The sequence below is a fragment of the Lissotriton helveticus genome, chromosome 11, assembly GCF_964261635.1.
Source record: "Lissotriton helveticus chromosome 11, aLisHel1.1, whole genome shotgun sequence".
In the NCBI taxonomy this organism is placed as follows: Eukaryota; Metazoa; Chordata; class Amphibia; order Caudata; family Salamandridae; genus Lissotriton; species Lissotriton helveticus.
In genome coordinates, this window is record NC_136072.1 from 987,261,693 (window position 1) to 987,277,024 (window position 15,332).

Consider the following 15,332-nt stretch of genomic DNA (forward strand, 5'->3'; position numbering starts at 1 on the left):
CCCACAGCTTAGATGAGATGTGAAAATGTCAAGATGGCAGGGACCATGGCAAGGACCCTAGACACTCTTCTGTAGACTGGCCAAGTTTGTCAGAAGAGGTAAAAGCTGCACGCTTGCACTGAACAGGAATCTTAACACGCAGGAGACCTTCACTGCACACGTGGGTGGAGACAGGAACAGTCCTCGTCGCTAATCCATTGTGCTTTGCACGTGTGGGTTCGTATCCCATTCTCGTCATCAAATTTGAAGTGATTACACTGCACAGGTAAGTGCAAGAGCACAAACGTTATTGACTGTTCGTCTCCACAGCTTCCAGGAACTGATAAACTCCTCCTGGGATTCAAACCATAATATTCTATTGCCATGACAGTGTCATCATAAGTAATGGTAGCCAAGGGCATAGACATAGAACTAAAGGAGAGACTACTACATATAGCTAGGTCTAAACTGGTGTGGCATGGTGAGCAAAAGAACAATGGATTTAACCCAGATCTCTTGACTGGGGTGAATGTTTGATTTACTCTGCATTCCGTCCATCATCTGTGTGTCTTTTGCTTTCTCACCTTAAGTGTGCTGGATATGCCCGGACATGGGTCCCGGGCTCACTTTGTCAATGAATTCAAGCATCATCTGTGTGTCTTTTATTTGGAAGTACTGCTGTGCATGGATGGGGAAGAGCGTGCGGATCTTGGGATGCCACTGAAATAACAGGATATACTCCTGGCAATTTACTCCCTTAAGATAGCTAAGGACAGGGGAAGGGCTGCCAGCAGAACTGTATAAGGCTTTTTCCTGAGACACTGGCTGATAGGTTACTACCGGTCTATCTGGAGGCCCATGTGCTGGGAATGCTTCCAGGCTCCAGGCAGGAAGGGCTAGTCGTTCTGGTGGCAAACCCAGGGAAGGATCCGCTGGATGTGGTCTCCTATAGCCCCCTCTCCCTGTTAAATGTGGACCAAAAATATACTCTGCCGTATTCTGGCAGCACGCCTGCTTAGATATCTCCTGAAACTGGACCATACCGACCAGTCAGACTTCACTCAACGCAGAAATACAATTTACAATTTATGGCGGCTAGTGCATATCTTTCATGCCCCCTGCTTAAACCAAGATCAATATGCCTTAGCCTTCCTAGACATAAAGCAGGCTTTTGAGTATGAGTGCTGGGAGTATATATGGCACGTATTACAGAAAATGGGAATTTGTTGGCTGGGTACAACTCTTATACAAGCAACCAGTGGCACAACTGCAGCTTGGGAACTGTGCTTCTAATTGTACATTTCACTCCCCACATTTTTGTAAAGTGTTTACCAAAATTGACTTTTGTATTAGGAGCACTGTGGAGTGAGGATCTGCAATATCCTTACATACTCGGAACCCCTAAAGCCTCCCCTAGGTATCCAAGGGGTGTGGGGTCTTTTAGATATAGGCAGGGACCTTATAAAAGATGTTTTATAAGCCCCGGTGTTGGTAAAATGGACCCAGTAATTTTTCCCATTGCATATGCCATGCCACATAGGTTAACATGGCAAGTAATTAACTAATAATTGCCATCTGGATCATCTGCAAAGGAGTCAGATGTGACTTTGGCTGGTTGACAGGGAACTCCAATGTAAAGAGGTTTGCTGTCTTCTGGGGGTGGTCCAAGACTAACTATGGCAAGTCTGCCATCAACATCCAGCTGTCGAGGTAGGGAAGAATGGTACCCCCAGCATCCTAAGATTGGCAGTGCCTACCGCAATCAACATTGTGAACACCAGAGAGGCACTGGTGAGGCTGAAAGGGAGCAGTAAGGTGGGACAAAATGAAAGTACTCATTGTCCACCTTGAAACGTGGGTAGAGTCTGTGGGCCTTCAGGATGTGTAAAAGTGGGGATTCCTGGAAGTCCAATACCACCATCCAACCTATGGGATCCAGGGCAGCAAGAACCTGGGCTGTGGTGAACATTTTGAATTTGTCCTTGAGCAGGACGGAATTGAGAGGGCGCAGATCTACAATAGGAAAGAGGTCTCTGTTCTTCGGCACAAGGAAGTAGCGGGAATAGTATCCTGTCCAACTTTTGAGACTGGGACCCTCTCCTTGGCTCCTTTGGGCAAAAGAGCTGTACTTCCTAGCATGAAATGGACATATTGTCCTTCAAGAAGTGGTCTGAGGTAGGCTGCAGGTGCAGTGGGATGAAAAGGAATAACAGGGCATAGCCTTGTCAGACAATCTGCAGGACCATTTCTCAGATGTACTGTGTTGCAGGAGTGGCTGGTCCTGCTGCCTACTGAATGGTTCTGTGTCATAAAAGCCACACTAAAGGAGCAGAAGATTGAGTCAAGTGCTACCCTTGGAGATCAGGTCGTTGTCTTTTGTGCTCACCACCGCAAACACAAAATGGCTGGGAAGCTTGTTGCTCAGGCAGTGAAGTCTGACACTGTAGATACGCTGAGCCTCCAGCATATCCCTGAAAATTATTACATTATAAGGGAGACTGACTGACTGTGGTCTACTGAGACCGGAGGTAAACTCTCACCCCCCCATGTCCCATAGTGAATAGATGAGGCTGGCTGAGGAGCACATATGCTAGCCGAATGTAGCTGCTCGTTTTGACTCTCTGAGGGCCGTAGCTGGAATGGCTTTAAGGTTCACTCTACTGGTGGATGCCTGTACCATCAGACTTCCAAGGGGTTGGATCCTGCATTAAGAAGACCAGGTCACCTGGAACAGATCTATACTTTCAAGCAATCAGTTATACAACAGCCCAGATTGATTACAGCTTATCTCAAGACTGCAAGATCTAATCCATCAAAGTCTCATTAAATGCCAAAATATTGTCACAATGCTGTTGACAAGCCAAAGTCTCAATAAAGAGAGATGATTTTGGCTTTACAGTGTGTAACTCAATACAGAGGCACTCTGATGTCAAACTAGATGTTGGAACATCCAGCTTAGAGCTGTACTCTAAGAACAACACTAGTCCAGAAGAGGAAAATGTCTCTTTATTTGCAATTTTTCCTTTCTTACTGAGATGGAAAGACTTTGCAGGAAACATCTCCCATAAAATACAGTAGAAGTCAGCAGCTCTTGATCCTGCATCATCTGAGCAGAAACACATTTAACTGGTGTCAGTTATAACTAGGCGCCCTTGTAAAAGTCATTTCCTGTGGAGTAACAAGTCTCAGTTTATGACATCATAGGGTACCGTTTGAAGTTGGTAAAATGTTAAGCGATGAAAAAGTTTCCAGATCCAGCCTGGTGCCTGGGAAGACGATCGATCAAGGAGGTGAGGACGCGAGGAGAGTACTCATTAGAAAACAGGTGTTACTATTACTCAGTTTACTACTCAATATACAAACTCAGTAATCGCTGGAAGGCCTTCCAATCACACACAAATCAGAGTTCCTTCTACTTTCTTTAAACGTTGGTGCAAAATTACTTCTCTGCCACTCCAGGGGATGACTTGTGCCTTTCAGGACAACTATTCCACAAATTGGTCACACGACTCTTAAAAGGCAGGGTGAGACCCCACTACAGCAGGTAGAAGAAGCGTCAAACAATATTATTAGCATCATTTTTTATTGCTGTCCCCAACACCATTCAAAAAGTTCCATGCACGCTTCCTTAGTACTGGTCTTCTGTTATTTTATTGAAATAGGATGATCAATCAGAACAGTCTCAACAAATGACCCCAACCCTTAACTTTTGGAACTGGTACATCTGCTCTATAGGTTGTTGGGGTTACTTTACTTAGTTGAGTAGCCAAGAAGTGTTATAAACTTTCCTATACGATCAGCAGAGCTGGATGGACCCTTGAATTGAGCACCCGTATCACGGTAAAATGTTAAAAACTAACAAGGGAGATGGAACTTAAAAAAATATTTAGGGTAAAGAGAGTGGGCTTTAGCTGTTTATTAAATATATACCCAGACAAAGATACTAAATACTGTAGCCATCACTCTGGTGAAAAACAAGTACACTGTAGCTTTTATTTGTACCCTTTCATGCTAGGCAGTGCTGCGACACTCACAGTGAGCAGTAGAACTACATATAAAGAAAAAGCATTGCTAGGATTAAACAACAGTGCAGCACTTAATTTCCTTTCAACACATTATAAGTCATAGTCATAAACAGCCGCATGATGCATGTGTTTAACTGTCACCGTGATATCCATCTAGAAGATGGCTAAGATCATTTCCTGAGGAAGTCACTGCAAAACATAAAACCTTTGCATTGCTGCTGGTCCAGTACATGAGAAGTATAAGCGAAAAGCAACTGCAAGACTGATAGCAAATTCCTTATTCAAGAAGCAATGCACTCTTGAAAATGGAACATTTAACACAGATGCGAAAATCGCTCTAAATCTCAAAGTCATATTTTAGAACACTAAAAGCAAACTTACCTTTCAACTCAAAACCATAACAAAAAGTATGTGGAAGATGCTAGTTTGCAATTCAACACATTCACAAATTATTCGAGGCACTTTTAAGTTATTGATGCTTTTCTTTACTGTCTATATTTATACAATATAAGGTGTAAATACATTTAAACTACCTTTGTATCTGGCCTTTTCTTCATCCGTCAAATGCTCTGTCCTTGTTTTTGTCACTACATGAATGTTGTTGGCATTATAAACCTTGAGGAAATGCCAACAAAAGAAACAAATAGTTATCTAAACAACACATGATGCCTGCAGAATTATCAAAAACAGTAAACTGAAACAAAACTAAAGCCTTGCTATAGAGTGGCTATCTATGTTGTGATACATATTAAATTACCTAAACTTCTAATGCCATTTGTTGTTTTTATCTTTCTTTTAATTATCTTATGACCCTGACTGTCAGAAATGTTATCACAATTATAAATTAGGCAAAAATTGTATTACAAAGGAACATAGAAATAATCTTGCATGTCAATTAACCAAAAGGTAACCCTTTAAAGTTTCACATTGATTGCACTTTTCTAAAAACAAACACTTGCTGTCATAAGTCTTGAGTGGTAAGGGTACGATATAATGGCCCAATAGATCAGCCACCATGTACAAGGAGGGCAGCATAAATGATTTTCAGCTGGTGTTTTTCATGTAGCCCTCCCTACCCTTTTACTCCTACAGTGAAAAACAAGCATAGGGAAAGTCAATAGGTTTTCCCTTTAGGACTCATTGGCTTTGTCGATTACTTTTGGAAGTGCTGTACTGCATCAGACACTCTGTACCAGCATCAAAATGAAAAATTTTAAAAGGAGCATTCCACTTACATGTGCCAGCATCAGAAAGCATGTGCGTAACAGTGGCATGATGTATGCGCCATCGGCTTTAATGTACGAGTTACTTACCTTCGGTAACGATGTATCTGCTAGAGACGGTTCTAGACGCTGATTCCTTAATGTAGAATTATCCCTAGGCGTGAGACTGAATCCGGAAAAAAATTTGCCACAGCATCCCTGCGCGCCGGGGGGACGGCATCACGCAACTCCACCCAGGCGTCGTCCGCGTACGTGACGTCAGCGAGGTCACATGAGTCCCACCCCGGTGCGCCTACGTCAGTTTTCTTCGGAGAACTTTTCCACACCACATCGCGGAGCCATCAGACAAAACTGTGGGAGTATGGGAACAGTGTACAAAAAAGCTGAAAAATTGGAAAAAGGAATGGTGCCGAACAACACCATAAGGAGCAGTGCCAACAATGAAGTACCCAAAGGCAGGGAAAAGAAGAAAGAACAGAGCGCAGCCCTGAGCAGCAACCCTGCCAGTACGGGGACAGCCCCCCTTGGAGACAAGGAACACATGGTAAAGTGTCATGACAACATGTAGCAGGACTACAACCCCCACCAATAACAATGAAGGGGAACTAGTCTGAGACAAACAAGGAATGACAAACCACCAAAACAGCCCCAACACAGGGTGTGACAACCCCCCTTAGGAAACAAAGGGCAGAGGTACAGCCAAAATACCCCAACCTAGAGTATAGCAGAGGGGTCAGAACCCTTAGTAAGAAAGGGGAGAGGCGAGAGAAAGGTAGACTCCAGCCTTGAGCAACCAGAGCAGAGGGGCACAGAAGTACCTATAAACCCATCCTCCAAAGTGCCAAAAGAAGAGGAAAGGAACAAAGAAACAGGACATACCATCCTGCCAGAAAGAGCGAAAGAAGCACTCACAGACATAGCTACCCACCGGGAGGCGAGTGCAGAAGACCAAACCAAAGGTCCTCGCAGAAATGGGAGGAAGGGCGGGCCGTGAAGGAATCTGCGGCTAGAATCGTCTCTACCAGATACATCGTTACCGAAGTGTGATGCGGCGTCCTCTCATACCCGTCATGGTCCACGTCAGTTCGGTCCTTCGCGTACAACAGAGGTCCCGACCAGAGCGTCCATAGCAACGACCCGCCCCACCAAATGTCCAACCCTCTGTCCTCTGTTCCAGGACCCAATCCGGAACGACGAACGCCCGGAAGCAATACCTCCCGACCCCGGAAGTACCTCCCCCTCACGTTACCCGGACACTGGAAAAGCCGGAACCAGGAAACAGTCCGACGTCGGATTGAGCTTGTGGCAGGAGACCCCGACCGGAGAGGCGAAGGAGACGGCGACCGAAGAGGAAGAAGACTGGTCCGAAGATTGGTGGAGTCCACCGGAGGTTGATGGGGAGCGGCCGCAACTCAACTTGGAGAGTTGCGGCGGACCGGGTGAGTGACTCGGAAACCCCTTGTGGCACATTAGGTGCAGTGTAAATAACTCCCTTTGTATAGATAATCTTCCCTCCTTTTAGGCTCACAACGCCACCCGTAGCACTGTGTAAATATTGTGAAGCACTTGTCCACTTTGTGAATAAACCCCGACCCTTCACGCCCCACCACCCTACACTCCTACCGTTTCTCGCTACCCTGCTTGCCTTTGATACCAACCCCGACCCTACCGTCCCCTCCTCACTTTCGCCTTCATACCCCTCACAGTCCCAGGTGTTGGTAACAGGGATAAGACAAGAAAGTCCGGCAGGACTAACGGCTCCTTTCTTTGTTTCTTTGTTTCTCCTCCCGGTACCTCCGAGGATATCCCCAAGACCGGAACCCCAGGAGAACCCACTGGATACCGAACCCCGACCCTTCGTCCATCCGAGGAGCTGTGACTTTGTTTTGTGGAACATTTAAGCCTGATAAGAACCCTATTGTGACCAGATGCATTGAAATAATTAAAACATTGCCCACTATATACGACCTCCGCGCTTGATATTCCGGTCCGCCACATCCCCACGTGGACAGTTGGTGTCAGAAGTGGGATCCGGAAGCATGGAGGCCGTCGTACAGAAGATGGCCGAGTCCCAAGAGATGTTAGGAAAGCTGATGGAGCGTTTCTTGAAAACGGCCGAGGAGGACAGGGGACAACTGCACGACGTCCTCAAGGGTCAGGGGGATGCTCACGACCAGGCCATGGGTAAATTGACGGACGTCATCGGTCAACAACAACAACGACCCATAACCTCACTACCGTCAGTAGTATTACAGAAGTACGTCCCAGGGGAAGATCCGGACTACTTTTTTACAAACTTCGAAAGGCTAGCCCAGGCCGCCTCATGGCCAGTAGACCGATGGGGACAATATTTGGGACCCCTACTGACCGGGGACCTCCAAGCCGCGTATCAGCAGGCCAATATACAGGGCAACACGCCCTACGCTGACATCAAGAAGTGTATATTGGAGAGACTGGGTATCGACGATGAGACCTACAGGGTGAAACTGCGCCAAGCCAAGGAAGGGCCACAGGAAACCCCTAGGGCCCTGTCCTTCCGCATTAAGGACCTCGCTAATCGTTGGTTACGCCCGGATACCTCCACAAAAGAAGATATCCTTGCTAAAGTGTATTTGGAACAATTCCTGGCCTCCCTACATCCGGCCACTCAAAGATGGGTACGGCAACATGCCCGTCTCACCCTGGATAGCGCGGTGGAGATCGCGAGTGCCTACAGTCGAGCCCAAGAAACACCCCGGGGCAGAGAAGACCATTCCCACCGAGCACCTATAAGCGCAGTCCGACCCCACCGACCCCCCCCTCCACGGAAAGCGGATCCACCTCCCCTGTTGCCAGCCCCGCTATTATACAGACCACCCAATCCGGGTCCACAGTGTTACAATTGCGGTGGCTATGGACACATAGCACGTGTATGTCCACAGAAAGACGAGCCTATGGAGGTAGGCCTGGTACAGAACTATGTATGTGCAACACCTGGAAAGACGCCCCCCACGTTCCATTGTCCCGTATATGTGGACGGACATCCCCTCCTGGCTTTGGCTGACACGGGCTGTCGCCAGAGTGTTCTACGTCCTCAGGATTTACCAACTCCACCGAGACCACCCACAGGCATGGTAGCCATACAGTGTGTACACGGGGAGACCAAAAAGTACCCAACCACCCAGATACGTGTACGGCACCCAGCTGATCCCGGAACTGATCTCACTGTGGGCCTGATACCGAATCTTCCTGAGCAGGTGATCCTAGGGAGTGACTATGCTGGACTTCCTAGACTAGTACAAGACACTACAGACTCCCTGAACCAATGGTGGGAAGAGGCGCCCTTTTCTAAGGAACAACCGGTTGTTGAAGATCTGGTCAGAACCCGGAAAACCCGTAACCAGAAAAGAAAAGAGAAGCGTAATCACATCACCGCCTATCCTGTGGTTCCTGAGGTACATCCCTGGCAAACAGACAGGGAATTCCGGGCGTCACAACAGGAAGATCCTGTCCTGCAGGAGGCCTGGGGAAAGGCCTTAGATCAGGAAGACCCCCTTCACGTAGGTCCCTATTTTTTTTTTAAAAGAATGGTCTTCTATATAGAAAAGGGAATCCTAACCAACCACCCCAACTATTGATCCCCGGACCCTTTAGAGAGAAAGTACTCTTCCTTGCCCACAGCCATCTCCCAGGGGGACACTTCAGTGATGAAAAAACCAGTCTATCCATCCTAGAGAAGTTTTACTGGCCGGGGGTACATCAACAGGTCAAACAATACTGTAGGGAGTGCCCGGTGTGTCAGAGGAACAGCAGATACCGACCTCCCAGGGCTCCATTACTTCCCTTGCCCCTCATTGACGTCCCCTTCACCCGGGTGGGAATGGACATTATAGGCCCCTTACTCCCCTCTCGCAGTGGCTGCCGATACGCCCTGGTTCTGGTGGACTACGCCACTCGATTCCCTGAGGCAGTGCCCTTACGTCAACCCACGACACAAACCATAGCCAAAGCCCTCATCTCCATATTCTCGAGAGTAGGGTTTCCCAGGGAGATCCTTACGGATCAAGGCACCCCATTCGTTTCGGCCCTGATGAAACAAGTGTGCTCAAACCTAGGGATAAAGCAGATTCGTACCTCCGCCTACCACCCCCAGACGGATGGGCTGGTAGAGCGCTATAACGCTACCCTTAAATTGACTCTGAAGAAAATGTTGGCCTTGGAGGCAAAGAGGTGGGAGGAAAAGTTGCCGTTGGCCTTGTTTGCCATACGCTGCAAAACCCAGAGTAGCACAGGATATTCTCCATACGAATTGCTTTATGGACGGCCACCACGCACCCTCCTTGACATGGCACAAGAAGCGTGGGAGGCAGAACCTGACAGAACTCGACCCCTGCCGGAATATGTCGAAAACCTAAAGACCCATCTCTCACAACTGCGCGACATAGTCCGCCAGAACATGGAGAACGCCCAAGCCAGCCAGAAACGGCAATATGATAAGGGCACCAAACCCCGTTCTTTTAGCGATGGAGATCTTGTTCTACTGATGAGACCATCATCTGACCATAAATTATTGGGACAGTGGCAAGGGCCCTATGTGATCCTTCGCCAAGTAACTCCTGTCACCTATGAGTTGGAACTTGACCCCACTCGGGGAACCACGCAGGTATATCATGTCAACCTTCTTAAAAAATGGGAGGGACCCCGACCCGTCCTATCCGCCACCGATCCGCCTCCCTCTCTCTCTTTTGAACCCTGTTTTTACTCCGAAATGACAAAAGGGCAGAGACAGAGTCTACGAGAGGCATTACAACCCATACAGAGAGTGTTTTCATCATCACCAGGTCACACGACCATCACTGAACACAGCATACAAACAGAACCCGGTAAGATTGTACGGCTACGACCCTACAGGGTCCCTGAAGCCCGTAGGAACGTGATCAGGCAAGAGACCGAACAAAGGCTGGGTATGGGGATCATTGAACCATCCATCAGTGAATGGAATTCCCCCATTGTTTTAGTGCCTAAACCGGACGGGTCAGTCAGGTTCTGCATAGATTTCCGAGAGGTAAACAAAATATCAACCTTCGACACCTACCCCCTTCCGCGTGTCGATGAAATGGTCGAAAGTATAGGGAAAGCCCGATACATTTCCACATTAGACCTCTGCAAAGGGTATTGGCAGATTCCACTGAGAGCCCAGGACCGAAAGAAAACTGCCTTTTCCACCCCAGATGGCTTATTCCAATTTACAGTGTTACCCTTCGGGTTACACGGTGCACCAGCCACCTTCCAAAGGGCGATGAACCATGTATTACGACCACATGCAGGGTATGCAGGGGCCTACCTCGACGACATTGTTATTTATAGCAATAGCTGGGAGGAACACCTCGATCATCTAAGCAAAGTTGTAGCATCATTGGGTGTTTTTGGGTTCACCATCAATCCCGCAAAGACCACTCTAGGAGCACAATCGGTGAAGTATCTGGGTTATCTCCTAGGCGAGGGTATGATACGTCCCCAGGCCAAGAAAGTTGAGGCCATTCAGTCCATTCCATTCCCCCAGTCACGAAAGGACCTCCGGGCATTCTTAGGTCTACTTGGTTATTACCGTAGGTTTATACCCAACTTTTCCCAGACAGCCGCTCCCCTCACTGATCTCTTAAAGAAGTCGGCCAAAACAGAAGCCATCCTAAAGAATCCCTCTCCCGTTTTGCTCCTAGCCTTTTCTCGGCTCAAGACAGCCTTAACCTCCAAACCTGTGTTGGTAAGTCCGGATTATTCACGGACCTTCCTCTTACAGACAGACGCCTCAGAACAGGGCCTAGGGGCGGTTCTGTCCCAGAAAGACGACAAGGGAAACGAGAACCCTATACTGTTCTTGAGCCGTAAATTGTATCCCCGTGAAACCGGTTATGCTGTCGTAGAAAAGGAAGCATTGGCCATTAAGTGGGCGGTTGAAAGTCTAAGGTATTACCTGGAGGGGAGGGAGTTCATCATCTATACTGACCATGCCCCTCTGGAATGGATGGCCCGTAATAAAGGACATAATGACCGGGTCCTCCGCTGGTTCTTAGCCCTACAACCATACAGATTCCGGACAGTTCACCGTAAAGGAACCGAACAGGGCAACGCTGATTTCCTCTCCCGATACCCCATGACTCCAACCCGTACTAGTAGGACAGCTAGGGGAAGGGGATGTGATGCGGCGTCCTCTCATACCCGTCATGGTCCACGTCAGTTCGGTCCTTCGCGTACAACAGAGGTCCCGACCAGAGCGTCCATAGCAACGACCCGCCCCACCAAATGTCCAACCCTCTGTCCTCTGTTCCAGGACCCAATCCGGAACGACGAACGCCCGGAAGCAATACCTCCCGACCCCGGAAGTACCTCCCCCTCACGTTACCCGGACACTGGAAAAGCCGGAACCAGGAAACAGTCCGACGTCGGATTGAGCTTGTGGCAGGAGACCCCGACCGGAGAGGCGAAGGAGACGGCGACCCAAGAGGAAGAAGACTGGTCCGAAGATTGGTGGAGTCCACCGGAGGTTGCTGGGGAGCGGCCGCAACTCAACTTGGAGAGTTGCGGCGGACCGGGTGAGTGACTCGGAAACCCCTTGTGGCACATTAGGTGCAGTGTAAATAACTCCCTTTGTATAGATAATCTTCCCTCCTTTTAGGCTCACAACGCCACCCGTAGCACTGTGTAAATATTGTGAAGCACTTGTCCACTTTGTGAATAAACCCCGACCCTTCACGCCCCACCACCCTACACTCCTACCGTTTCTCGCTACCCTGCTTGCCTTTGATACCAACCCCGACCCTACCGTCCCCTCCTCACTTTCGCCTTCATACCCCTCACAGTCCCAGGTGTTGGTAACAGGGATAAGACAAGAAAGTCCGGCAGGACTAACGGCTCCTTTCTTTGTTTCTTTGTTTCTCCTCCCGGTACCTCCGAGGATATCCCCAAGACCGGAACCCCAGGAGAACCCACTGGATACCGAACCCCGACCCTTCGTCCATCCGAGGAGCTGTGACTTTGTTTTGTGGAACATTTAAGCCTGATAAGAACCCTATTGTGACCAGATGCATTGAAATAATTAAAACATTGCCCACTATATACGACCTCCGCGCTTGATATTCCGGTCCGCCACATCCCCACGTGGACACGAAGATAAGTAATTCGTACATCTGATAGAGACTACTAGCTGCAGTTTTCTTAACGTAGAATAGATACCCTAGGCATAGCCACGGGGAAGGAGGGTCTGCGAGAGGAACCCACAGCCTGGACATAACAGAGGGTCCCACAGGGGACGAGTCCAACGGATAGGGCGAGGCAAGGCAAGGCAAGGCAAGGGGAACCCCACACTCAGAGGACCACCGACCCCAAAGGGAATGCGGAAAGAATAATAGAAGAGGTAGGCCATTCACACTGCACAGAGGAAACAAGGGCCAGGCAAGAGGAGGCCGTAGCATCCCAAGCCCATACAAGGCAAAAGAACTTCCACCCAATGCCAAGGCAAGGAATAGAAGGACCGAGGAAGAAGAACAACCTCAAGACTCCAAGGAGACGAGGTAGAACAAAGACAAGCCCTTCCACCGGGAGCACACCCCGTGAAGAGGACAGCTGAGCCTACCACAGCCAGAAGTCAATAGACCAGACAGAACGGTGCCTGGCTGAAATGCCAGTCCTCGGAAGCTTGTTTCCGGTCCAGGGAAGGCATGGCTTGGCAGTTCGGGCTGGACTGTTCCCATGAGGCACAGGGTCAGACTGATTTGCATATGGCCATGTCTGAACTGGGGTGGCAGAGTGGGCTAAAGAACGGTGATGGATTAAACCCAGATCTGTTGACTGGGTGTGAGTGTTTGATTGGTTCAGATGCTCCGTCCATCACCACCCCCTTTTGTACCACTTTGTTCGCCATAAGTTGACAGTGCATGCTCAGACGTGAGTCCCTTGCTCACTTTGCCACTGGATTCAAGCAAGCCGGGCTGAAGACGGCTGAAATGCCAGAGACCGGTCCTCGGAAGCTTGTTTCCGGTCCAGGGAAGGCATGGCTTGGCAGTTTGGGCTGGACTGTTCCCATGAGGGACAGGGTCAGACTGATTTGCATATGGCCATGTCTGAACTGGGGTGGCAGAGTGGGCTAAAGAACGGTGATGGATTAAACCCAGATCTGTTGACTGGGTGTGAGTGTTTGATTGGTTCAGATGCTCCGTCCATCACCACCCCCTTTTGTACCACTTTGGCAGCAGTAAGCAGGCAGAAGCAGAAAGGAGCCCGGGGTCACCCAGGAAGAACCGGCAGGCTTCCCCGAAAGAGGGAGGAACACAAAATCCCTCGCAGCCCTCAGGGGGAGAGGCAGAACCGAGTGCAGGGCTCGATGAAAGAAGTGGACAGGTAAGAATGGCCGACCCACCAGAGCGCCCAGAAGACACATTGGAGCAAAAAACACTACGCCGCCACAGGCAAGCAGAGGCAGAGAACCCACAGGACAATGCACTCAGGGCAAGCGAGACGCCAGCCGAAGACAAAGAGCAGGAAGGCAAAGAAGGGCCCGGACACGCCTCAGAGCGGAGTCCACCCACAAGAAGAGAATTGCACCTGCAACGTACTGTAACGCCATGGAGAGCAGAGGCCCGAAGGCGACCACAGCTCCCAGGCACAGAACAAACTATATAACCACCACTACCCCACATAGGGTATGTTAAGTCCCAAGAAATGGGAACCCTCTTAGGAAGTAACTTCCGCAGCAGAGTACAACAGAAAAATCCGCGGGGAAAAAACCACAGAAGGCTTGTCAAGCAGCCCAAGAGAAAAAACAGGCCTAATCTCAGAGCCAACCTGGTGTAGATAACCCAGAGCAAAAACACACAGTCAAAAAGGGCCGGCCAGCAGCCAACAGAACCACAGTCCCGACAAGAGGACTCAAATGCACATGAAGCACACAGATCACACAACTGGGGCGACTTGCCCCAACGAAAGAACAACTCCAAAAACCAGATCAACCCACAGGTCACTGAGGGGGAGAGGAAGGAGGAGGAGGAGGAGGAGGAGGAGGAGGCCGAAGCCCCGCCAAGAACCTCTGGATGGCCGAGTCTGCAGGGGCATGGAACAAAAGAGTGCCATCGAAGGGAAGATCCACCAGTCGTTCGCGAGCATTTTCTGGGAACCCTCTGTCCCGAAGACAGGCATGGCGGCAAAGGGCAACAGAAGAAGCCATGGCACGACCAAGCACCTCCGAGATGTCCAGAGCGGAGCGAAGAATAAACGCCGCCAGCTCTCGGCCATCTAACGCATGGTGCTGCAAATCAACACCAGCACCCTCCTGAGAAGCGGCAGACCCATGGGATTCCGCCGAGTCCCATAAGCAAGAAGAGGCCCTAGCCAACACACATACAGTGTTAAGGGCCCGCAGCAAGCTAAGGCGGCCATCCCCTAAGTCAATCGGAGTGGGGAAGGGCCAGGCCCGGAAACGAGGAAGAGGTGCCGAGGAGTGGGGACCTATGGCTCCTCCGGAGAAAGCAGCGGCAATGGCGAGGAGCTGTCCTTTGATGACTTCGGGGACGCGGCGGCCCGTCTCCAGCGAGGATGACACCAGCAGACGCCCAACCTCGGGTGAAGAGGAGGCGTCCGAAGAAGAGTACGTGACCCCACACCTGCCCGCTGCCGTAGAGTCCGCAACCTGAGGCAGGACGGCATCGTCGTCCAGCGCCAAATGGGACGCCGACAGGCCTCTTCCACACCACGTGGCGCAGGAGACCGGGGCTGGGCCAGAGCCAACGTGGCTAAGGGACGGCACTGACCCGACCTCCAACGAGGCAGCCGCCTGCGTGGAGGAACGAGAGGGACCCTGGGAGTGACAAGGAGTTCCCCGCCAGCCTCGACCCATGAGGGGACGAGAGGGGCCCGCTGACCCCCATGGTGCTGCCAAGGCCAACTCGACCTCCGAAGTGGCAGCCACCGGCGTGGAGGGACGAGAGGGGCCGGGGAGGGACGAGGGGTCCCCGCAAGCCTCGACCAATGATGGGACAGGGGAGTCCGTCGACCTCTGTGGTGCCGCCAGGGCCAGCAGTTGCTAGCGCTGTAGAAGCGTCACCTCGGCCCCAGACCATATCGCCGCCTGTCC

General features: G+C 50.2%; 1 protein-coding gene across 1 annotated transcript in view; it reads right to left on the reverse strand.

Moving 5' to 3' along the window:
- The window catches only part of ANKRD13A (ankyrin repeat domain 13A), a 482,945-nt gene that overhangs the window by 324,044 nt on the left and 143,569 nt on the right, over window positions 1-15,332 (reverse strand). Inside the window, exon 8 of the mRNA XM_078667340.1 lies at window positions 4,538-4,619. Within this exon, the coding sequence (XP_078523466.1) occupies window positions 4,538-4,619 (82 nt within the window). The remainder of the gene's footprint in view (window positions 1-4,537; window positions 4,620-15,332) is intronic.